The sequence below is a fragment of the Camelina sativa genome, chromosome 4 (assembly GCF_030686135.1).
Source record: "Camelina sativa cultivar CO46 ecotype springtype chromosome 4, ASM3068613v1".
NCBI classification, from domain to species: domain Eukaryota; kingdom Viridiplantae; phylum Streptophyta; class Magnoliopsida; order Brassicales; family Brassicaceae; genus Camelina; species Camelina sativa.
Genome location: NC_141883.1, coordinates 18,294,258 through 18,320,028, shown reverse-complemented (window position 1 = coordinate 18,320,028; position 25,771 = coordinate 18,294,258). Strand labels below are relative to the sequence as shown.

At 31.4% G+C, this 25,771-nt stretch overlaps 1 protein-coding gene and 2 pseudogenes across 2 annotated transcripts; 2 read left to right on the top strand and 1 right to left on the bottom strand.

Annotated features, from left to right (window-relative positions):
* Positions 1–4,585: 4,585 nt before the first annotated feature.
* LOC147945928 (UDP-glycosyltransferase 76E11 pseudogene) lies at positions 4,586–5,152 on the top strand (annotated as a pseudogene).
* Positions 5,153–5,188: 36 nt separating this feature from the next.
* Positions 5,189–6,200, top strand: LOC104783844 (flavonol 3-O-glucosyltransferase UGT76E12 pseudogene; annotated as a pseudogene). Its single transcript, XR_015596821.1, has one exon. The product of XR_015596821.1 is annotated as a flavonol 3-O-glucosyltransferase UGT76E12 pseudogene (transcript).
* A 14,789-nt stretch (positions 6,201–20,989) lies between these two features.
* On the bottom strand, positions 20,990–23,305 carry LOC104783843 (uncharacterized). The gene has a single exon (XM_010508946.2). The coding sequence runs from the start codon at positions 23,303–23,305 to the stop codon at positions 20,990–20,992; it is 2,316 nt and encodes a 771-aa protein (XP_010507248.2).
* Between the last annotated feature and the right edge of the window lie 2,466 nt (positions 23,306–25,771).

Genomic DNA, 25,771 nt, shown 5'->3' with positions numbered 1-25,771 from the left:
CAAAGTTCATCCTTTAAATAGTCTAAATTTGAAAATTGGTGATTTTATTGACATTTTCCCTGAATTAAAGCTCTTATACCAACGACAACGTTTTATCACTACAAGAGAATAGTTAATGACATAGTAACGCATCTTAGTTTCTCAATTATCAGATTTAATGTGATATTTTTTTGTGGCTTTATCAATTATACTTAATGTTTAAAAAACCTAACGAAAGTTAATGTTTTAAATGACTTACAACAACGTTCGCTGTTTAAATGACCTAAATTTAAATAATTAAAATTTGATATATATTTCCTGTGTTTCTTATAGATTAATGTTTAGTTTTTACTTTTGCAGTTTATATATATATATATATATATATATATATTTTGTGGCTTGATCAATTATACTTGATGTTTACAAAACCTAACCAATGAAAGTTAATGTTTTAAATGACTTACAATAACGTTCACTGTTTAAATGACCTAAATTTAAATAATTAAAATTTGATATATATTTCTTGTGTTTCTTATAGATTAATGTTTAGTTTTTACTTTTGCAGTATATATATATTAATTATCAAGAGGTTCTGGATTTAGATCTGTAAATCCTCTTGGATTAGAGACTGGAGCATTTTTGCAATCTATAGCCAAACCAGTTTTAGGAGTCAATTTAAATCTAAAGGATGAGATTATTTTTATTATCTCATCTAATGGTTTAGATTTGTTAATGATCTTAAAAGTTGCAATGTTTTGATCCAACAATTGTGTTTTTTCATCGTACCCCCCAGCTTTTAATGTTTGAATTTGTTAGTTTTTGCACATTTTTATTTCACACTTCTTTGTTTCCACACCTTTTTGTTTATATATATATAGATTTTTATGGACTTTGAAAAAAGTTTTATTCTTTGAGTATTGTTTCACATCCAAGTTATACAAATTCTGAGTATTTTTTCTTTCAATTTATTAATCAACATTGATTCACTCATCTTCGATAAAACTTGTATTGTTTTATTTATTGATTCATTCATCTAACATTTGTTTAGTGTCGTTTTCCATTTATACATGCATCGATCATCTATTCCAAGTATTAATCTAGGTAATTGATTGTGATTTCTAATTTTTCATAGATTTATATGTTTATATATTATAGCAAACTCATTTTTTGATGTTAATTTAAATCTAACAAATGAGATTGTTTTTATTATCTCATATAACTATTTAGAATATATAATAACAAACCCACTTTTAAGGTCAATTTAAATCTAACAGATGAGATTTTTTTTTATTATCTCATCTAACGGTTTAGATTTGTTAATGATCTCAAAAGTTGCAACTATTATCTTATCAATAGAAATTGTTGAGCTCAAATATAATCATTCCAACTTTTAAGGGGAAAACGAGTTATTCCCCCCCCCCCCGAGAACTATCATATCTAACTAGATGGACTTGGAACTATGACCTCGATCTATATATCTACGAAAACAAAGTTTGAAATCTATTTCTCCCCAAATGAAAAGTTCGAAATCTAAATCTCCATATAACTGGATTACATTGGTTTAAGCTTTAACTCCAAAACCAAACCATCTAAACCAATAATAACCCAAAATAAATCGAAATCTATTTCTTCCTAAATCAAAATCAAAAATTCTTCTTCATTCCCCTTCGTCTTCCTCGTCTTCCTCATCTTCCTCGTCTTCCTCCTCCTAATCCAGCAAATTCATACAGAAAACAAACTATTTTTAATTTTTCCTAAATCTCAGATTACAAAACTTGTATAATCCGCTCCAGAAATGACATAAAAACCCAAAGTTTCATCATTCTCTAAACAACAAGAAGAACAATAAAATCAAAACTGTAGCAAAACCCAGATCACACTTACTTATAGAACGGAGAGTAACTCAAGAGACCACACATTAAAAGTAAAAAATCAATAACACCCAAGCCACTATAAAGTAAATCGAAAACAACGAAGGAGAGAGAGAGAGTAGTTAAAGTCGATGATGAGATACAATGACCGTTGACCAAAGACGAGCCCACCGTTAAAGTCGACGACTCCCATTACTTCTTCTTGCTCTGACCCGTTAATGGATCCAGGTCGTCGGATCATTCCACCGACGAAGTAAAGAATGATATGATGAACTACGGGGATTGTGTTGATTTGCCCAAAAAAAACGGGGATTGTGTTCTAAACTTCTAAATCTGGGTTTTAATTGGGTTTGTGCTCTAACCGGATCAAAATCTGGTTTTTTTTTGGTTTAAAATTGTTAATATTCGGTTAAATAAATATCAAACCCGATGGAACTCATTTATGTGGATAAATAGATATTGAATTATTAATTTGAGGAGATTTAGATATAGAACTTTTGATTTGAGTAGAAATAGATTTCAAACTTTGTTTTACGGAGACATATAGATCAAGGTCATAGTTCCGGTTCCATCTAGCTAGATGATAGTTCTTGGGGAAAATAGCTCGTTTTTCCAACTTTTGAGTATAAATCTATATAAATACTAAACATACTTTACTCAGTGATATACAACATATATATTTTTTGAAGATAATATTTCTTTGTTATATCTATTTGCGATTTTACATGGGATTTTAGTTAAAATTTTTATCAATAAGAAAATCATTGAATATGAATATAATTTGAAGATTAAAAGATAAATCTATATAAGTAACGTAGGCATTTTACTAATCTATATATAACATATATTGTCTAGTGTCGCAATAATATTGTCGACAATCTTCTGACCTTTTATCTTTAAAAGAGTTCATTCCATATTCATATCCCATGAAAACATAATTTAAAAAGTTCTAACGTTAATGTCGATCGTTGACCTAATTATAGAGACCATTTAAACATATTGATATCCTACATTAAATGCGAATATATAAAGTTTCATGAACAGTTTTACTGCTATGTCGCTACAATGAGGTTGTCCAAATGCATCATTTGCCATAATAGAATTTTCGGCTAAGTCAAGAATACTTAAATGATGAAACGTTTAAACCCCACAATAAATATTTATTCACTAATCCAAGTTACATACTTTCCTAAAATCTCATATGTTATTTGCAGATGTTAATTTTGTGATGCAACCTCAGCTTCGTCTTCTAAAAAAAAATATAGTGTAATTTAAATATGTTGTTGCCAATGTTTTGGGTTAAAAGCATTTGATTATATATATATATATATGTTATATTTGTTATATATGTTTTATATCATGTTATAAAATTGTAGCTCTAGTTGATAATATACGTTATGAGATATGCTACACAAAGCACATGCCACTTTTTATAACGGCTTACATACCATTTTTCTATATTTCCTGACCATTGATTTTGTTTTTTGAGATAGATTATTTTTTCAAAATTCTTTTTCATAGTTTTTCCAAAAAAAAATGTACCCCTTACAATGTCTTTGTTTTTGATCAAAACTTTTAAGTTAAGTTAAGTTAAGTAATTAATCTTTTCTTTCTTATAACTAAAATTTAATAGTAAATCTATATGGTATATGTTTCTTAGAAATGAATGTTTCAGTTCAATTTTATTTTCATGTTTAGATTTTTATATATACAATTACATAACTTTTTTTTTTACTCCAACATGCATTAAAATCTTACTTACATTCTAAAACTCATTAACCCATTCTAAATTTTGGATATAATCATTTTTTGGTTATAATATTAATAATAACATTATTACTAAAACATATTTATAGTATTATTTTTACTATTTTAAAATTTTCATTTATTTTACTTAATTCATTTTTAGATAATTATTATTTTATTATTTACTAAAAAAATATATAATTTTTTATACTAATTAAAAATTTAATTAATTTTTGTTAATTTGTTTTAATTTATTTTTTACTATTATTAATTATAAGTAATAAATATGCAATGAATGAATATTAAAATTAGTATTTTTTTATGCAAAAAAAAGAATGGATTAAGTGGATGTTGATGTGGAGGAAGGTGAAGTGACAAAAAAATTATATTTGCTTTTGTATGCAAACAATGTTCTTGACCTTTTCGCAGAACCCAGAGGAAAAGTAAACGAGCTAGTGCCAAAGTTTCATCCCCTGAGATACAAAAGATTTTCCGGTTTCACGTTGTTAGAAAGCATAATGGAGCTGCACATGAATACAGTTGACAAATGGACCGAATGAGCAAAACATATTTCATTTCTCTAGAGGTTCACAAGAACTTCATGTGTTATTAGAGATAATTGAACTTGCATAAATCAAACTTTATCTGCAAAATTTACAGAGTACGTGGTTTACTCTGTAAGCAAACAAATTTTAAAAATCAAATACTAGTTTACAAAGTACGTCTACTATTTATGTTTGGGACCTCTTATTAAATGATACAAGAGAGAAGGATCTTTCTCTTGTCTCTGATTACAGTGTTATCACTCATCATAATAGCATACACCATCTACCACAAGCTTCACATGTGAGAATTAACGTCCACAAGTCTGAGATACTTCTTTGTATAAAGCACATGACATTCATAGAAGCTGATGACCAGAGTAATTAAAACTAGCAAAGCACGGAGCTGAGAGAAGTACCTCTTAGTTGTTCTTGCAGGTTTCCGAAATGGAAGAGAAGCAAGCGAGGAGACGACTACTCCTGGTTCCAGTTCCAGCTCAAGGACATATATCTCCAATGATACAACTTGCGAAGACCCTTCACTCTAAGGGCTTCTCAATCACAGTTGTTCAAACCAAGTTCAGTCACTTTATCCCTTCAGATGACTTCACTGATTTTCAGTTTGTCACTATCCCAGAAAGCTTACAGGAGTCTGCTTTGACGGATCTCGGACCAGTGCATTTTCTGCTTAAGCTCAACAGAGAGTGTCAGGTAAGCTTCAAGGAATGCTTGAGTCAGTTGCTGCTGCAACAAAGTAAAGAGATCTCATGCGTCATCTACGATGAGTTCATGTACTTTGCTGAAGCTGCAGCCAAAGAGTTTAAGCTTCCAAACGTTATTCTCAGCACAACCAGTGCCACAGCTTTTGTTTGCCGCTCTGTATTCGACAAACTCTATGCAAACAATGTCCTGGCTCCCTTGGATGGTACTTTTGAATTCTCTGTTCCCATTTTTCGCTAGTGTCTATAATCCGTATAACAGCATGGTTCTTGACCTTTTTGGCAGAACCTAAAGGAAAAGAAAACGAGCTAGTGCCAGAGTTTCATCCCCTGAGATACAAAGACTTTCCGGTTTCACGTTGGTCATCAACAGAAAGCACAATGGAGCTGTACAGGAATACAGTTGACAAACGGACAGCATCCTCGGTGATAATCAACACAGCGAGCTGTCTAGAGCACTCATCTCTTTCTTTGCTGCATCAACAGCTTAAAATTCCAGTGTATCCTATAGGCCCTCTTCACATGGTAGCCTCAGCTTCTACGAGTCTACTTGAAGAGAACAAGAGCTGTATCGAATGGTTGAACAAACAAAAAAACAAAATCTGTGATATTTGTAAGCATGGGAAGCGTAGCTTTGATGGAAATCAAAGAGGTGATGGAAACTGCTTTGGGGTTGGATAGTAGCAACCAACAGTTCTTGTGGGTGATTCGGCCTGGGTCAGTACGTGGTTCGGAATGGATAGAGTACTTGCCTAAGGAGTTTAGTGATATAATTATGGGTCGAGGTTACATTGTTAAATGGGCTCCGCAGAAGGAAGTACTTTCTCATCCTGCGGTAGGAGGGTTTGGAGCCATTGTGGATGGAACTCAACGCTAGAAAGCCTCGGCAAAGGAGTTCCCATGATCTGCTGGCCATTTTCGGGTGATCAAAAGGCGAACGCGAGGTACTTGGAGTGTGTTTGGAAAATTGGGATACAAGTGGAGGGTGAACTGGACAAAGGACTGGTCGAGAGAGCTGTGAAGAGGTTAATGGTGGAAGAAGAAGGAGAGGAGATGAGGAAGAGAGCTGTCAGTTTGAAAGAGCAGCTTAGAGCCTCTGTTAAAAGTGGAGATTCTTCACATAACTCGCTAGAGGAGTTTGTACACTTCATGAGGACTCTGTGAAGAATGTTTTCTCTACTAAAACACCCAAAGAATCAAGATTCCTTTTTCAGTAATTCCAAGTTGTTTCTAGGAGAAAGTATCATATCCTAAAAATTCTACAAGTGATGCCAAAATGTATTTGGATAATAACTGACTGAAAAGCCATGGAGGCCATGAATAAACAAAACACATTTCATTTCTCTAGAGGTTTCACAATCACTCTAGTTTAAGCTAACATTGACCAATAGAACCACTCTAGATAGTGACGGAAGTCACTATCTCTCAATCACATAATGTCATAACGTATAGATTCCATGGTTAACAAGTAAGAAATAGAGGTTGCATCTACTGGTTGGTAATATGACAATATCTCACAAACTAATTCTGTAGAAGAATAATAAAGTATACAAGATTAATACTGACCACAACCTAAGTAAGTTCTAAATTAAAAGATGACAACATGTAAACGAGAATAACACAGCTACAATGCAGATTGACCAATATAGCTATATGCATATCACAGCTCTCAGGTAATGGAACGCAAATTGAGTATGCTTAGACTAAGTTAAAACACAGAGCACGACGGCTCTTCGGCTCTTCAATACATCAACATAACAACTAACCACCAATCCATAGATTTTTACATGTTATATGCAATCATCACCAAGTCCCAATTCCAAGAAAGTTCAAAACTTTATTCTGACTTCATAAAGTTACCTCTTTTAACTCTTCGTTGACTGAGAGTCTGAGACTCTCTCTTTCCGGCTTGTTCTTCTTGCTACGGCGGTCCAAAACCACCGGATTTTTGGCAGGTGGGTCTGGTCTGGATTTTGTTTTGGTGGAAGATAAACTTTTGGCATTATCTAGCGATACTTTATTCACTTTTTAGAGCGTTTCATCGAAACCCTAATATGTTGAATTGTTGTTTTTGTAGACTTTTAGAAAAACCCCCAAAAAATATTAACATAAGAAATACAAATTATGACAATCGTTCTATTGGTGGGAGAAATAGTAGTATTCAAGAAATAATTTGGAAAAATATTGTTATTAGCTTGTAAAATGTATAAATAGTTTACAAAAATCAAGAGTGACAGTAGTAGACAAGATGTTAATTTGATTACATTAAAAATCCAACTCTTTTATGAATAAGTACAAATAAAAGTCTAACTTGAACTGCATTTTGGCAACTAATTAAAACGTAAAAAGTTAATATTGACATACAAAAAAATGTTAAAAAGTAATAATAATAACAAATTGATAAAAAAAAAGATTTGTATATTTCTCCCTTGACAACCCAACAAACTTTGTCGTGGATTGAGATGAGACAGCAGAGAAATGCCCATCACTTGTTTCAATACAGCAACCAAGCGACGTACCATAATTCATATCTACATTTTCTGTTTAAATATTTGTTTTTTGTTGTTGTTACTTGTTGTGAATTTAACATTTTGTTCTTGTCGTATACGTTAGGTTCGTAAAACCATATTTCTTAATATAAGTAATTATTTCTAAACGTAATTATATTTTCCATAAGAATATATCATCCAATATTTGCACAAGTAAAACAGTGACATAATTTGAAGAAAAGAGAAACATTTATACCAAAGCGTGAATTTAGTTACATAATAGTACAAAAATGCATAAACCATACTATTCAGTTGGACGTATCCTTTTCCCCGATTATGAATTTTTAATTTTATTAACAAGAAGTAGATAATCTGAGAGCACACACATGTGTGGTCCAACATGTTATGCGCTCCACGTGCGAATAAGAATGGTCAGTGGCTTCACTTGTGTATGGTTTGGACAGTGGTATACGATAGACTGCGCATCATGGCGGAACTAAAACAGCCTTGATTATATATAACACCTTTGTTCAAAAAAAAAAAAAAGATTATATATAACACACGATTTACCAATTACCATGAGATCCGCCATGACCCATGATGTAAAAATCCTAAAAAATGTTTGATTTTCTTTTTTTGATTAATCAATCATTTTTACAAGTTTCATACATATACTGCAAAATAAACCAACGGAATGGTGAATTTAGTAAATTTCTCTGTTGAATAACATGCGCACACAATTGAACCAAATATTTCCGTGCTTGGATCTCATAAAGCATGGATTCAGACATTTTAGCTATACTGATAAGTGATAAAGATGTCTTCTACATATACATATGATGTCTTATATATATATATATATACATATATATATATATATACAGTTTTTTTTTATTTGTTTTAGGGCTTAGAAAAGAAAATCAAACATTTAGGATTTTTTTCTTTCTTTCAAAGTTACTTATGGGCATTGTTCCTATTTAATCAGTAATTCATTATATTGATGTTTATTGTTATATTCTATAGGAAATCTTATTAGTTATTATTTGAAAACTACGAGAAATACTTACATAGAGTGTCGTTTAATGTATATAAAAAATTAAAGATCTACCTTACGTGGATTAAAATTTGTGTTGTTGTGACCGTCGGAAATATTGGCATCGCATAGGTTCTCGTGGATGTTTCATACATGGTTAAAAATATATTGGTGGAGGTTATCTCAAAAGTAATTAACTTCAGAAAATATATATTAAATCTATTTATAGTGTAGCTGTGTATGACAATTAGACAAAGCAATACGTTAAGAGAATTGTATTTCGTTTACATACATACGAATATTGTTCTATTAACAAAAGAAAAACTTATATTGGTTTACAAAATAAAATATTTATTTTTTCAAAATTATTTTATAAATTTATTTAACATATTATATTTATTGTTTCAGAAATCTTAGAAAACAAGAAAAAAACTATATAGAACAATTATAAAACTTAATTTTATTTATAAAACTAAGATTAAATATTTACAGATCTAAATCGTTTAATGATGACAGATATATTTCAAAACTAAGATACAACATTGCTTATATAAAAAAACATTTATATACTTATTTAAGTAATCTTGTTAGAACTTTAACCAGCTTTGATGGGGCATGTTACGAAAAATGCTATTGTATTTTAATTAATCTAATAACTAACAATATAAAAGTTTATATTTGTTTACGAAATAATAAAAAAATATTTTCAAAGTTATTTAATGAAATTATTGAAAAAATTCTATTTATTATTTTAGAAATCTTAGGAAACAATAACAAATTTTTAATTGGCTAAAATAAAAAATTTTATACACAATATTCACTATATAAACAATACTAAGTGTATAATGTTGACAATATACATATACATAATCTAACGGTAATTTTCACATATAAAGTTAATATATACTAATATGTTATAACAATAACTACAATTTGTAAATTTGGTATATTAAGATTTTGAAACACGATCACAACAATTTGTAATAAGATCACAGGTCAATAGATGTTTGGTTAGGTTTTTTTTATAGATTTTACCAAATGTATAATTTGTGAACTTGATATTGCTCCCAAACCAAAATAGTAGTGCTGACTACGGGTCGAAATCGGGATAGAATTTAAGTAAATCAAATATAAAATTTTAAAATGTGTAGAATAAATAAATTTTCTACTATTATTTTGTAACAAACAAATCCAAATTTACTTAAATATTTTCCTAGTACAGCGTGGTTTACTATCTTGTTCAAGGGTTATTTTCTTATAGTGAGCAATAGCTTTATTTATATACAAAATTGGTTTTTTGATTGAGCAATACTTGCACTTGTTTACTTAGGGATAAGGTCTACAACAACTCCCTATTCTCAAACTGTATACAAAAAGTATACTATCATTTCCTTATAGATTGATGTTTTATGTTATTTTTTTAATATTATAGAGATTTTACTTTGTTTTAAAGAAACCTTTTAATATAATTTGTGTTAACTAGTGTTGAGAAATCGTGAAATTTGAGAAAATATCTGTAAAAAAAAATTGAATTCAATGGATTTATTATTGGTTTATCGTTATGTAAAAATATTTATTGTGTGAACGTGGTTGTGATTCGCACAATTCTAAACCAAAAAAGTATGATGAACAAGGGAAGAATTAAAAAAAATAAACAATTTTCTTTATTAATCTCAAGCAAACTCAATGAAATTACAAAGAGTTTCTAACTAGCTTTGGATTCAAGTTAGGGTTTTGCAAATATTGAGCTTAGTATCTTGAGAATTTTTTTGTCCTACCTAGCTTGGCCGTCAAACTCACTACTTATATTAAAAGAGTCGATCTTAGCTAAGGGGGTGTATTCAACTTGACATTTTAGGTGATTTCTGTAAAAGTTACAAATTTTATGTTATTCAATCATGAATTTTAAAAAGTCTCATGAAATTCACTGTTATTGAACTGATGATTTAAAAATCTACTTTAAAATCCACTGTTATTCAAAACAGTTTGTGAATTTGGATTTTAATAACTTTTAGGGATTCTGGAGGATTTGAGAAGATTTGTTTAGTTAAAAATACAGAAATCCAAATCTCATGGTTTTCGGTGGGATTTGAAAGAATTTTACCATAAATCATATCAACTTCCCTAAAATCTATCAAAATTCCAAATTTCCTAAATCCCATAAAATCTTCCAAAATCATTGTTTCAATACACCCCTATGTCTTTTTTTTCTTTGGCTTTTGGTCTTTTCTCCGATTTGTTTCATATTCCCATAGATTCGATTCTTCTTCGTAGATTGTTGGGGGTTCCTTCTAGCGGTCGTACTGATCGAGCTTGTTTATTTCGGACTTGATTGGACTATTCTTTGTTTAGTTCTGAGATAATCGAGTGATGCTAACCGCATAATTAAACGTTAACTAATTACTTCATAACTAGATAAATATCCGCGCTACACCGCAGGATAAATTTTAAGCTCATTTTGTTTGATGTAAGTATGATTAGTTAAAATTTTAAATGTTTTTAGAATTAGTATTTTGTATTTGCTCATTTTAGTAATTTTACTTATACTCATATTTTTAGATTGAAAATTTCATTGGTATATTTCTAATTCCATGATCCATTTTTAGAGATTTCAACATCTAGATGACAAAGCAATTGTCCAACCAGTTTCATTACTTATAAAAAAATTAAGTCTTTGATATAACAACGATAAGTTGTCTATATAATTTATCGATAAGTTATTTTCTAACAAAAATTTATATATAGAACAAGTTATACCAGAAAATAAGCATTGGCTATGAAATAGCATTCTATATATATCAAGTTAAACGGACTTTAAAAAATGTGGATAAGTTAGTTGGTGACAAACTTATATATATATATACTAAAATTTCAAATATAAACCTTGGGCTAGGATGCAGTGATGTTATTAATTTTTGAAGCTTTGTTATATAAATGACAAAATAAATCATAAACAAACTTTCACCTTCATCTAAAAATTTTAAATGACAAAACTGTACATACATGGAATCATTTTGACTCAACGCCATTTTCTAAATGACAAAAGAGAACAAAAATTTATCTTTTTAATGAAGTACTCAACGTTAAGTGTTCCACTCAGGTAATCATGTTTATGATCCTCTGTTCTCCACCACGTCTGTACTAATATTCACACCTTCATCTTCTTTCTCTTATGCATACAGAGATTTTGACTTAACATAAATCCCATTTTTTTCTTCCAAAACTATTCCTTTTCAGCTTCCAAAAAATAACTACAGTGTAAAACAAAGAAGGTATCAATTGTGAGTTGTCTTTAGAAACCAAAAATCCATCTAAATTACAGTGAGTTGTCTATTATGATTTCAATTTATAATATAGTGCAATTTACTTTGCTTTTTTTGGAATGAATGTAAAATATATTAGGGAAAAACCTTGTTTACATCTACGACATCTTAATGTAAATAAGTACAATTAAAAGACCTAATTTAACAAACTCATGAAAACAAACATAAGTACAGAAGACCTAAGAAAGATGAAAACACAGTACAACTTCTTAAGAAGACTTAACCCATCCTCCATGACATGGCAAGATCAGACACTTCACTGCAATTCACGTATTAATTGCAACATGAACGGTTATTCTGGTTTCTTGAGAGAAGAAATTCGATTTCTAACTGTGTGATCTTGCCATAGTGAATTGTGACTTGAAAGACGTGCCAAAGAATGAATTGCAGTGAACTTGCAAACGATGAATCAATAAGCACAGGAAGGACATTGAATTCTTAACGATATTCTTTTGAATAATTTAATGTGTAAGATTCTGCCTTGTTTGCTCTACCAAAATATTGTAAATAAAATAATCTAAAGAATCTATTCTAGTCATCAACTAAATATAATTTAGAAAAAAAAACATTTTTAATTTAGCCAAAGAAAATAGTATTTAATCACGAAATTAATACTTAAAGAGTATCAAACGACACATTAAACAAGGACAATACTTTCTTAGAATTGTGAATATTGACATGTTAGCAAAATTAGAAATAAACTAGGGATTGGACCCGCACATACGTGGAGGGTTAATTTTAAAAAAACTAAATTTGCAATTAGGTTTTGACTATGCGGAGTTACATTTGTAATTATGAATGTTAAAAATATTATTAACATTCATAATCCAACTTTGTACTAATTTATTTTCAGTTTGGTTTAGAAAAAAAGATGATTAGATATAAGTAAATTAAAAAATAGTAAGAGAAAGATAATATATATGTTTATGTCTGTTTTAGGAATCCGTCCCATCCCATATACAGTATACCCTGTTTTTTATCTTATAACTGTAGTTTAATAATATTTTATCAATTTGAGATTGTATATTTTAGTCCAGCAAATAAGGAAGTAGGTAAAAAATTCGCACCCACATAAAATTTTATTTGTAAATATAATTATTTGGTATAGCATTTATAACATAAACTTATCTTGGTTTGCCTTCATCAAAATTTCTAAATGTTTGAAATAATATCGCTTCACCATAAATTTTAGATTCACATGAAATTTAATTTAACTATCGTAATTTTATAATCCCATCTTGATTTATTTATTTCTTGTTCTTTTTTCTATGAAAAATAGTTTATATAATATTTTTTATTTTTTTAAAATTACCCGTTTCCGTCTTATCCGATCTTCCCTATACATTAGATTTTTTAATTAATTATGTATTAGTAAAACTAAAATTATTTGGGGTTAATTTCTGTGAAGTAAACCTATGGATCAACTCGCACTTTTGTGCAGGGTATTTAGTTTTTTTAATTTTTTAAATTTTTTTTATATTTTATTAAAAATAGTGAGAAGACCTGTAATATATAAATTTTGACAGAAAACATAAACTTGCCTTATTTAATTCAACCCAAAGTCTTTAGGAGCCATAATTGTAGAAGTCCATTATAATAAATATTGATAAAATAAAAAATGAAGTTAAAAATATTTAAAAACTAATATTATTAGTTTGGTAAAAATAAAAGAAAAATAAAAAAATAATGAGTCAAAACAGTATATGTAATTCAATTTGATCATGTAGAAGTAATAAAAAAACTTTTTCAAAGTTGTAAAGGTTGCATTCATAAAAATTACAGATTCAAAATGAATGTGTGGACAGACTAACACAAAGTAACCCAAAGTAGGTATTTATCACAAATACATATATATATATATATATATATATTAACATTAGAATCCTGAAAATAAGAAAAAGATGTTAATAACATTAGACGTAAATTTTTCTTATGTTCACATCAAAAGTTTATGTAGGATTATTACCATACTCCTTTATAACCATTTTACAATCACCAAAGCCCAAAAAGAAATAACAAAAACGTTGTTAAGTGATGGATCCATTTGACTGAACATTAATAGAAATAGAGGTGACACGGATAAAGAAACTTATACCGAACTTAGAACAGTCCACCCGAGAGTAGCAAAGAGGATAGTCATGAGTCATGACCTAATAATTATCAACGACATAAGTTTCCAGATCTAGTAGAAAACTCATTGAAACCATTAGTAAAATGACCATGAATAACTTACAATTCAAGCGGATCAACAACCTGCCATTGCCAACACAAAGTCTCCTTGGATAATCATAAAGCCAAACTCCAAGGCAAACGTCATAGGGAGTGACTTCGTAAAACCATAAAAATCACAAGAATAAATCACATCAGTCTTTAAAACTTATATTAGCATAATGTATGATGGAAAAAAAAAATGATAATAGAGAGGAAGAGAGTACGTTACCATCGTTAAATTAAAAGTATTGACATATATTTGCCTTTATTTATAAGGAGAAGATGTGTGTTCAACAATTTTAACAAAAAAAATCTTAACAAAATATTTGATATCACCATTCAATATTTTAATTGTTTGTAAAAATCTATTTATTGTTTGTTTCCAAATTCAAAAAAAAAATATTTCTAGATATACATGATTTTTGTAATTAATGATTAAATTACGCTAATATTATCAGATTTCTCGGTTTATAGGTAAAATTCAGATTGATAATGATATGAGAAAGTCTCGGAACATATTTCCATATTTTTTATTCTCATTAATCTTTACATTTTATATATTAGAAATATAACAAAATTGATGATAAATGATTTAATATAATTATAGTGTTTTCGTTTTTGTATAGCTATATATATATATATATTATATTTTATGAAATATTTAATTAATTTCAACTAATTAGCATCTTTCATCATTTTAAGTTATCATTTTAAATGAGATTTAATGTCATGTTTTAATTTGTAATCGTGTTTTGAAAAAATTGTATAAATCTCTAACTATTTTTTTTTGGCAACAATCTCTAACTTTAGTTATTAGAATATTTGTTAAAGATTGAGATCTCTTATACTTAATCATTAATATAGTTTCTTAAAATATTTAAATTTATTATTTATACTGAATATAATTTCATAAAATATAATGTATCATTTATAGTTAATATAGTTTCCTAAAATACTGGAATAATTTGAATCAAATTTAACACACGACTAACTGTTTTTAGAAAACTATAAATGTTTACTATTTAATTTGGAAACCCGTTGATTTTAATAATTAAATCTCTTAAAACTTTTAAACATATTTTAGAAATGATCATATTTTTTATAACTAAACATAATTTTTTTACAACTATAAAAGTTTAAACTTAAACAGCTAAAATCTACCAAACAAAGTAACCGTTTTGATAATGTTTTTAACTTTTTAAAGTTATAAAAGATAATATTATAGAGAAATTTTTTTTTAATAAATCATTCCATATGTCTAACCTTGATGCAAATATTGGGAAGTAGTGAGACCATAGTAGTGTCGTTGGAGTCGGCCTTCCCAACAACAAAAGCACCAGGTGCCTTTGTTATTATTATTTTAATTTTTTTTTTTTTTTTTTTGTATAGAATTAACTTAGGAGGATATTCCATCAATTGGCTCATTTAATAATCCAAGTATTCTATCTTAGTTTTGGTGAAAACATATAAAACGTAGAGCAAAATACCATAGAACTTTCACTCCTTAAACCGAGAGTTACTTAGCATAAAAAGGATACATAAATTAAAACAACAAAAGATAAATAAAACTGATACAAAACAAAAGAAATTATCAAGAGCAACTTAAATAACAAAAGAAACGGCAAATTTATGAGTAGAAATTATCTTTTTTTCTATTCTTGGTGATTCTCATTTATAATATCCTTCTCACTTGTATTCTCATCCTACAATGCTTTAGTCCAATGCTTCTTGCTTACGTGCTGCCTCAACATTATCGATTTGGGTCTTGCATCTGTAGTTAAAAAGGTTAGATTTAGCGTATCACTTGTGTATTAATCTGATTATTTCTCACTTAATTATAAGAAAAATGACACTAAACTATTATAAGAAGAAGATTTTGTATACTTGGACATAGCTCATCAACTGAACGATCTAGGAGTAGTGATGCAGACCTAGTTATCAACATGGCTGTGAGACAACACGACTTAAAAAAATAAATCAATTAGAAACATAGTAATACCACACGTATAGTTTATAGTTTCTGCCAAAAAAAAAACTTTGTTTATTCTTTAAAATGCTTACACAGTTTTTAATTCCTCAAACCTTTGAAATGGATGGTTAATAATGACTTGAGAACAGTTGAAGGGATTGCAAAATGTTCTAGATATCTGCATCAATTTTCATAAATTAGTATTCATAATCATATATGACTCTTATTAAGCCATTGAGAAATTTAGACTCTTATTTACTGAAAGTGTGAGAACTTATGATCTGAACAATGAAACAATGATTTCTTTAAACTTTTTTTTGATTGATAGAAAATATGTTTACAAGTTTGTTCTAAACAATTTTATATTTTCTGAAAACTCTCTTAAATAAACCTCCAACTCTTTCTAAGTTCTTAGTTCTTCTCTTTTCTTACAGACTAAAACTTAGTAGCTAGTTTAACTTTCTCTTGTTTGTGCTAAGACTTACAATCAGCCTTCGCACCCTATTTATAGAACTAGGCCTATGCCACACAATGGCAAACTACCTATTCTAATCCTAATAGGAATTGGACAATTTCCTTTTTCTTTAACAATTAGGAAATTTCCCACTTTCTTCATGTTTACATTCCTATCGTAAACATGAAGCTCTTTAATCTTCTAGAAGCTTCTTGGGCCTTCTAATCCTGTATTAATCTTCTAGCTTTATAATTACCGACATAAATAACTCGATACTCTGTTCTTGTACTAGTGTTGAGTCCTTCTGAAGTAGTTCATCCTCTTATTCAAATGTTGCATTTTCAATCTCCCCCTTTTTAACTTTGTGCTTCTCAAGCATAAGGATTTTGTTGTTGGTTTAGACTTAAAACAAATAACTTTAAACCATAGTCAACCGTTCAAAAACATAAACCAAAATGATCACCGAACCATAGTTAAACAATCAAACACAATGAACCAAAATGATCGCTGAAAGTCGAAAGTTTTAACCCAAAACTCCGCCAGAATCTCAGACCAGATTCAAAACACAAAAACAAAAAACACTCCCCCAGAATCTCAGACCACTCCTTCTACCCCTGCTTGAGAAAACAATAGTTAAAAGAACATCTCAAATCATCTTGGATAGTGGATGATTCTGTATGAGCCTCTGTACTACTTATGTAAGTCTTTGCAGAGCTTGTGTTGTATCAACCAATGCTTCATACGACATCTCCTCATTTACTTGAACAATCTGTGGCACTCGAATGCTACCCAACTGAATTACCTCATATATTGAAGAAGTTCCCTCATCGATTTGTCTTCGAACTGGCGCATGGTCTTCATTCACACGAAGCAAGTTGTGCTTAACCGTATAAGCACGCCCAGTTATAACATCTTTAGTGTAAAATTCAACAGCTACTTCTTCCTCTGCATCTGACCACTCAAGTGGACCTTCTTGAAACTTAAGAGTCTCAAAAATTGTTCTAGGGAAAATCCCACACCGAGAAGGATCAGTCCAATTCAGCTCCATAACTTGATCATAAATCAGTCGTCCTAGATCAAACTGGATACCCTGAACCAGCTTATACACGACTTGAGCACGTTTGACTGAAAGATGATTCCTATGTACCGACGGAACCCAATTGTAACCCGCCAACATCAAGAGAGCTGCAACTTCTCCAGGAAGATCCCTAACCATCAACCTCGACCAAGGCAACTTATCTTTGCCACTCAGAACTGCTGCGAGTTCATCCTAACTTAGCTGATCAACAGCTGCATCTGCTTCTAACTCAGCTCTTGTCAACGTTTCAAGATTAAGCGCCTCATTAATAATCCTAGGAGAAAATTCATACCAATGACCTCTAACAAACACCTGAACACCATCCTTAGCTTTCTTATTCGGCAAATTGGCATAAAACTCACAAATCACCTCTTTGACATACACAGAACGATCTTGTACCGAATTATGTAACCCAAGATCCACAATCTTACTAATAATCCCTAATTCATCAGATTGAGAAAAATCCAGTTGTCTTTCTTCTGTAAACTTCCTTGAATAGAATTGTGAGTACCTTGTTTGAGCAGCTTTCGACACAAACAAATAAGACCAAAAATTTCCTTTTGCACGAACACTCTTGCCACTTGATTCTGTAGATTTTGATCGCTTTGTCTTAGAATTAGACCCTTGCTTCATCTTCCTCTGTTTTACTGTGTGACGCTCAAGTTGTTCTTGCACAGAGATTTCCTCAAACTCTTCAGTGTCCGAAGTGATTTCTTTACCTGTATCCTTACCAGAAAGTTCTGTTTCTTCATCACCAATTTCTTGTGCCGATTCATCCTTTGAGGATTCTTCATCTTCATCATCACTTGATTCGTCGACCAGATGAGGTCGATGAGGAACACCACCATCTCGATTCATCTCAGAATTTCTTCGTCCTTTCACCAACCCTCGTCGAGTCGCTCTCACCATTCTCTCCTTTTTTTTTTTTTTTTTGTTCGACACACCCTATGTTAATAAACACAAGATCCCCTTTTTTTTCTTTCTCATTCCTTTTGATACAACCAAAGTTAAAAAAAAACTTAAACCAAAATTAAACCGTTTTTTAATAACACCTTATATCAAACCACTGATTTAATCAATCTTAACCCAGATTTTTTTTGTACTCGTTCTTGACCAGCTCCAATAAGATTCACATCTCACACACACCAATTGAATTTCTCAAGGTTGAAAATCGGTTAAAAGCTAGAGCTTTTGTGAATATATCCGCTAGCTGATCTTCAGTATCAACATGTTCAATCAACACTTGTTTTCTTTCAACTAGTTCTCTGATAAAGTGATGTCTCACATCAGAGTGCTTGGTTTTTGAGTGTTGAACTGGGTTTTTAGAGATATCAATAGCACTCCTGTTATCACAATACACTTGTAACACTCCTGAATCCATATTATAATCTGCTGACATTTGCTTCATCCACAATAGCTGAGTACACAGCTTCCCATTGCTATATATTTTGATTCAGCTGTGGACATAGATATTGAGTTCTGTTTCTTGCTCAACCAAGCGATGATATTATTTCCCAAAAAGAAACATCCCCCACTAGTGATTTTACGATCAGTCACACTCCCTGCATAGTCTGCATCACAGTATCCAACTAAGCCTTTATTTGATCCTTTAGAATACCAAATCCCAAAATCAACAGTCCCTTTCACATACTTTATAATTCGTTTAACAGCTTCAAGATGTGATTCTTTTGGATTTGACTGATACCTAGCACACATACCCACACTGAAACACAAATCAGGCCTACTTGCAGTAAGATACAGTAAACTACCAATCATCCCTCTGTACTGCTTGGCATCCACAGCCTTACCATCAAGATCTTTTGACAATTTTAATGAAGTACTCATAGGTATCTTGGCTTCTTTACATTTATCCATCTGAAACTTCTTAAGAAGTTGTCTTGCATAAGTACTTTGTGAAATAAAAATCCCTTGATCAGACTGAGTAATCTGCGACCCAGGAAAATATTTAAGCTCTCCAACCAGACTCATCTCAAATTCTTGTGTCATGCTGTTCACAAAATTGTCCACCAGCTTCTTTGAAGTACTCTTAAAGATAATGTCATCAACATAAATCTGAACCATCATGATGTCATCCTCTTGTTCTAAGATGAACAAAATCTTGTCCACACTTCCTCTGTTATAGCCCTTCTCCATAAGAAAACTAGTTAGTCTTTCATACCAAGCTCTTGGAGCCTGCTTCAATCCATAAAGAGCCTTTTTTAACTTGTACACATAGTCAGGCTTAACTGAATCTTCAAAACCCTTGGGTTGTTCAACATATACTTCTTCTTGTAAGATCCCATTTAAAAAAGCACTTTTGACATCCATCTAGTATACCTTGAAATTCAGGATACAAGCCATACCCAAAAACAATCTAATTGATTCAAGTCTTGCTACTGGAGCAAATGTCTCTTCAAAGTCCACTCCTTCGATCTGAGTATACCCTTGTGCAACCAACCTTGCTTTATTTTGAACCACAACTCCACTCTCATCAATCTTGTTTTTGAAAATCCATTTAGTCCCAATGATATTCACATTTACTGGTCTACGAACCAGCTCCCAAACATCATTATGCTCAAACTGTTCTAGTTCTTCCTCCATGGCAATTATCCAGAAATCATCTTGACAGCTTCTATGTGATTCTTTGGTTCAATCATTGACACAAAACACTCAAAGTAGACAGTTTCTAGTGTTGCATAATGACTAGTCATCTTTTTAAAATCAATCTGAACTCCTCTAGTCTTCATTCCTTCATTTATGTTTCCAATAACATCTGATGCAGAATGATTCTTGTGTACTTGTCCAGAATCTTCATTTTTCCCTTCAGTAATACTTACTTGTTCTGCATCACTGTCTGAATCATTATTATCTCTTAAAGCAACAGACCAATCATCAAACACCACATTCACTGATTCCATAATAATCCTTGTGCGTTTGTTAAATACTCTAAATGATGTACTACTCTCAGCATAGCCAAGAAATATCCCTTCAGCACTTCTTGAATCAAATTTCCCAAGATAATCCTTGTCATTCAAAATATAGCATTTTCACCCAAAAACATGAAAGTAGCTCAAATTTGGTGTTTTTCCTTTCCACAATTCGTAAGGAGTCTTTGCTGTAACTCTTCTTACATAGACTCTGTTAACTATGTAGCATGTTGTGTTCAATGCTTCAGCCCAAAACTTCTTAGGAACCTGATTTCCATGGATCATTTCTCTTGCCATTTCTTGAAGAGTGCTATTCTTTCTTTCTACAACACCATTCTGTTGAGGAGTTCTTGGAGCTGAAAACTGATGTGAAATCCCATGATGTTCACAAAATTTTTTCATAGACTCGTTTTGGAATTCTCCACCATGGTCACTTCGGATTCTCTTGATTCCACCCCTTTCATTGAGCAACTGTAAAGCCAAAATCTTAAAGCTATCAACTGTATCTGACTTCTTTCGAATAAAACGAACCCAAGTATATCTGGAAAAATCATCTACTAGCACAAATACATATTTCTTCCCAGCCAAACTTTCAACTTGCATTGGTCCTATCAAATCCATATGAACCAGATCTAGAACTGATTTTGACTATACTTCCGGAACCTTCTTATGCTGAATTTTGGCTTGCTTTCCTTGATTACAAGGTCCACATACCATATTCTTCTCTCTTGTAAGTTTAGGTACTCCTCGAATAATATCTTTATTGACAAGAGTGATTAAGTTCCTTATATTCATATGACCTAGTCGTTGATGCCAGAGATCTATACTGCCTTGAGCACTAAAACATTTGAACGAATTTCTCTGCCACATGTAGCAATTGTTCCCTGACCTTACACCATAAAGCTTGACATTGCCTGATTCATCAACCGCTTTGCAGTCTATTTTTGTAAACATAACTGTCAAGCCTTCATCACACAACTGACTGATACTTATCAAATTCGCTCGCAGTCCTTGTACCAGGTAGACATTTACTAGTTGTGGAAGTTTTGTATCACGTGTTGTACCTTTACCTTGTATGTAACCATTACTTCCATCTCCAAAGGTTACTGTGCCTCCTTTCAGTTTCTTAATATTTTGCAAATTACTCTTAGTTCCTGTCATATGCCTTGAACACCCACTATCAAAGAACCAAGGCTCAGAGTCTTCTTGTTCCTCAGTAATCATAGCCATGTTGCACCTAAATCCTGATGATATTGCTTCTGTTTGATACAAATCATTCTTAAATCCATTCCACAAAAATCTCCCTTGTCGATTTAAACTATAGAATCTTTCCCAGAATTTAGAGCAATAGCGTTTATAGTGTCCAAATTTTCCACAAAAATAGCAGCCTGAAGACTTCTCAGATGCGGATGTTGATGCTTTCAAATCAGAGTGATGCACTCCAGCAGTAACAAATTTAGTTGTTGTTTTCTTGTCTCCTTGGTTCTCAATAAAACCCAACCCTCTATGAGTTTTCTCAGTTCTTCTATAGCTTAAAATCTTATCAAGTTGTTTCGTTCCTGCAAACATGTGAATTTTTCTATATTGCTGATCGAGTTCAGATTGAAGTTCTGTGGATTTCTTCTTCTCTTTAATTAATTCTTCCTCAAGCTTGTCTGCTTTTGCGGATAACACCAACTTTTCTTTCATTAAATCCACAGATTCCTTAGTAATCTTCTTTTCGTCCACCAAATCATTCTGTAGTGATTTGATCACATCTTCAAGATGAAGTTTTTCTTTGATTAAGTCTTGATTTTCCTTCCCTAAGGTAATGAGTGTTCCTCGGACTTCCTTGTAACTTTGAACAATATCAAGAACTTCCTCATCTTCTGATTCAGAATCTGTTACCTCTACTCCATTCTCAAATTCAGTAATCCCCACCATTGCTACTAGATTTATGAGTTCTTCTTCACTACTGCTACCATCATCTAAATCATCTTCAATACTTATCATAGACTTCTCTTTCTTGTTTTTAAGGTTACTCACACATCCCTCATGTGTATGTCCTGTACCTCTGCAAATAGTGCACTTTGCATCTCGAAGCTTAATCGTTGGACACTCACGAATGAAATGTCCAAACCCTTTGCATTCATGACACTGCATATCAGCCTTCTTATCTTCACTGGTCTTTTTGAATACTCCAGTCTTTTTTTGTGAATTACCTTGTTCTATTCTTCTTAAAGCACAATCAAATCTTCTTACTAATAAACTCACAGCATCTTCTTCTCCTTGATCTGATGTGTCTCTACTAACCGTTAAAGCTATACCTTTTGGTTTCTTAATTCCATTAAGCTCCATCTCGTGAGCTTGCAGCATTCCAACCACTTCACCATAACTGAGATTGTCTAGATCATGAGAAACAGTTAGTGCAGTCTTGTATCCCATGAACCTTGAAGGAAGACACCTTAGAAATTTCTTGACCAGCTTCTGATCCTTATAAGTCTTTCCAAGAGTTAATGCTTCCTGAGCTAACGCACTTAACTTTGAACTAAAGTCTGATATTGATTCGTGTTCTTCCATCCTTAGATTTTCGAACCGTGAAGCCAGAATGTCTTTTCTTGAGTTTTCCACTTTTGTGGTTCCTTCATACTGGATTTGTAAAATATCCCAAGCTTCTTTAGCAGTTTCACACCCCTGAATTAGATCGAACTGCTTCCTTCCTACACTGCAATGAATAGCACTCAATGCTCTTGAATTGTACTTGGATTTCTTCTGTTCTTCATCAGTCCAGTCGGCTTCGGGTTTGGGAATTCGCTTGCCTGACTCGTCCTTGATCGTCGGTTCCTCCCACTTTTCCAGAACAGTCTTCCAAGCAAGACGATCAATACCTCCTATGATAGATTTGATCCTTGATTTCCAAAACCCATAGTTTCCATCATCCAAGACAACTTTGTTATTGTTGATCAGATCTCCGTAGCTCTCCATCTTGTCCGCAGAATCTCACCTGTAGTAATCCGAACAAGTGTCATTCTGATACCAATTGAAAGTGTGAGAACTTATGATCTGAACAATGAAACAATGATTTCTTTAAACTCTCTTTTGATTGATAGAAAATCTGTTTACAAGTTTGTTCTAAATAATTTTCTAATCTCTCAAAACTCTCTTAAAGAAACCTCAAACTCTTTCTAAGTTCTTAGCTCTTCTCTTTTCTTAAAGACTAAAACTTAGTAGCTAGGTTAACTTTTTCTTGTTTGTGCTAAGGCTTACAATCAGCTTTCGCACCCTATTAATAGAATTAGGCCTATGCCACACAATGGCAAACTACTTATTCTAATCCTAATAGGAATTGAACAATTTTTTTTTTTTTAACAATTAGGAAATTTTCCACTTTCTTCATGTTTACATTCCTATCGTAAACATGAAGCTCTTTGATTTTCTAGAAGTTTTTTGGGCCTTCTAATCGTGTGTAAATCTTTCAGCTTTATAATTGTTGACATAAATAACTCGATACTCTGTTCTTGTACTAGTGTTGAGTTCTTCTGAAGTAGTTCATCCTCTTATTCAAATGTTGCATCTTCATTTACCTCCCACACTCATATATTGGCAAATCTGATCAAACGGACAATCATTTCATCGCCTTCGTTTTCACATGTATTGTATATTTCGCTTGGATATGTATCGTCGTTCCAAAGGCTTTAGTAACCGCAGAGTCCAATTTTCTGCTCTTTTTTTTGGGTGGAATGTGAGTTTTCGTTTCTTTCCTCAATAATTATTTATTATTTATAAAGATGTTAGTCGGCTGCTGTTTAAGTTTGGTAAAAGAGAACTTAAGAATATCTTTTGACTTTAAAGAATATCTTCACAATCTCCGAATTTAATGGGTATAATTGTAGTTTCAAATAGTTTTGGAATATTTATACTATTGATGTATGTATAGTTATGGAGAATTCATTAGTTATATTGATTTTTGTATTGGAATCTGCTCCTATAAATCCGATTAGAATATAAATATACATGGAAAGTTAGTTTTGATTGTGTCTTTGGAATATACACCTCTAAACCCGATTATAATGAATATGGTAGCTACGTAGTTATAGGAGATTGCATTAACTAATTTCCATGGTTAGTTTCTTTTTCTCCCTAATACCAATGTTCTTAAACCCGACCCGGAACTCAAACCGGACAACCTTCCGGGTCACTGGGTCATCGGGTCAACCGGATCCAACCACAGGTTAATAATTTACTGAATTTTAATATATATCATACATATATATGTTATATACATTAGTTTTATGAATGTTCTAACAATAATTTCTATTTCTTATTATTTTAATATATATTTTTGAACTATAGTTATAAATTTTTATTTTTTATCATTTTTTTAAAGGAGAGAAATTTACAGATGAACAAAAACTTTTAAATCGTGACAAAACAAAAAAAAAATATCTTTAACCAAAAAAAAACAGAAAACTGTTTTGTCCCACATCGAACAAGTATAGAAGAAAATGTTCATTACTCCTTCTTTATATAACATAACCTCTACGTACATTGACTTAATTTGTTAAGAATTAAATGGTGGTTTTGATCCGGACCGCCGGTTTAACCATCTGGTTAGCCAGTTTTAGCTGGGTTTTCCTGGTTCTAACCGAGTTTTTTGATAGCCGAGGTTTAGGTATAATCCGGATCAGGATATCTTCCGGTTCGCAGTTAAACTAGTTCAACCGGCCGGTCCGGTCCGGGTTTCAAAACATTGCCTAATACAGTATTTATTATGATAAATTAACATATTTATGTCTTTAATTATTTTCTCAATTTGTTCACACTCACGGGTCTCTGTAGAAAAATCTGTTTGGAAACGATTTTAACTTAACAGGATCCGAATAAGGTAATACCTACGACTAAGGATCCGCGTCTTTTGGTTCTATCATTTTACCACTTTGTCCTCTTTTGGTTCTTCTTTGGTTTTTCAAATCGTGGGGTATTATATGTCATGTTTGGTTTTTTTTTTTTTTAATGCCTAAGTGTACTCCCCAATTAATAGTATAAATTATTATTGATTATATATTTTAATTGATGTGTCAATTGTTCTTTCAACTAAAAAGTTGAACTGTGAACACACGAGACAAACCTTTTTTTTGTCGTATTGATTTATGTCAAATCTCGTAAGTTACCTAAAAGTCGTTCTTCACAGAATTTACTATTGGTTGGTCGTTGCTTTTCTACCAGACGGAATACTTAAATTAGTATACCTGTATACGTGTTGGAAATTCGAGAACCCTATGTGGGCCGGCGATAAGGGGGTGCAAGATGTGTATTTTAAAGCCCAATTTTTTTTTGAAATTTTTTATATGTAATTAAGGCCCATTTTTCTAAAATTGAACTGGGACTATACCAATTTATGAGATATTTACTACTTAAAAAAGGAAATATATTGTAATTGAGTATACCAAC

Excerpts from the sequence above, each read along its gene's own strand:
- LOC104783843 (XM_010508946.2), bottom strand. The coding sequence starts at position 23,305 with ATGGAGAGCTACGGAGATCTGATCAACAATAACAAAGTTGTCTTGGAT.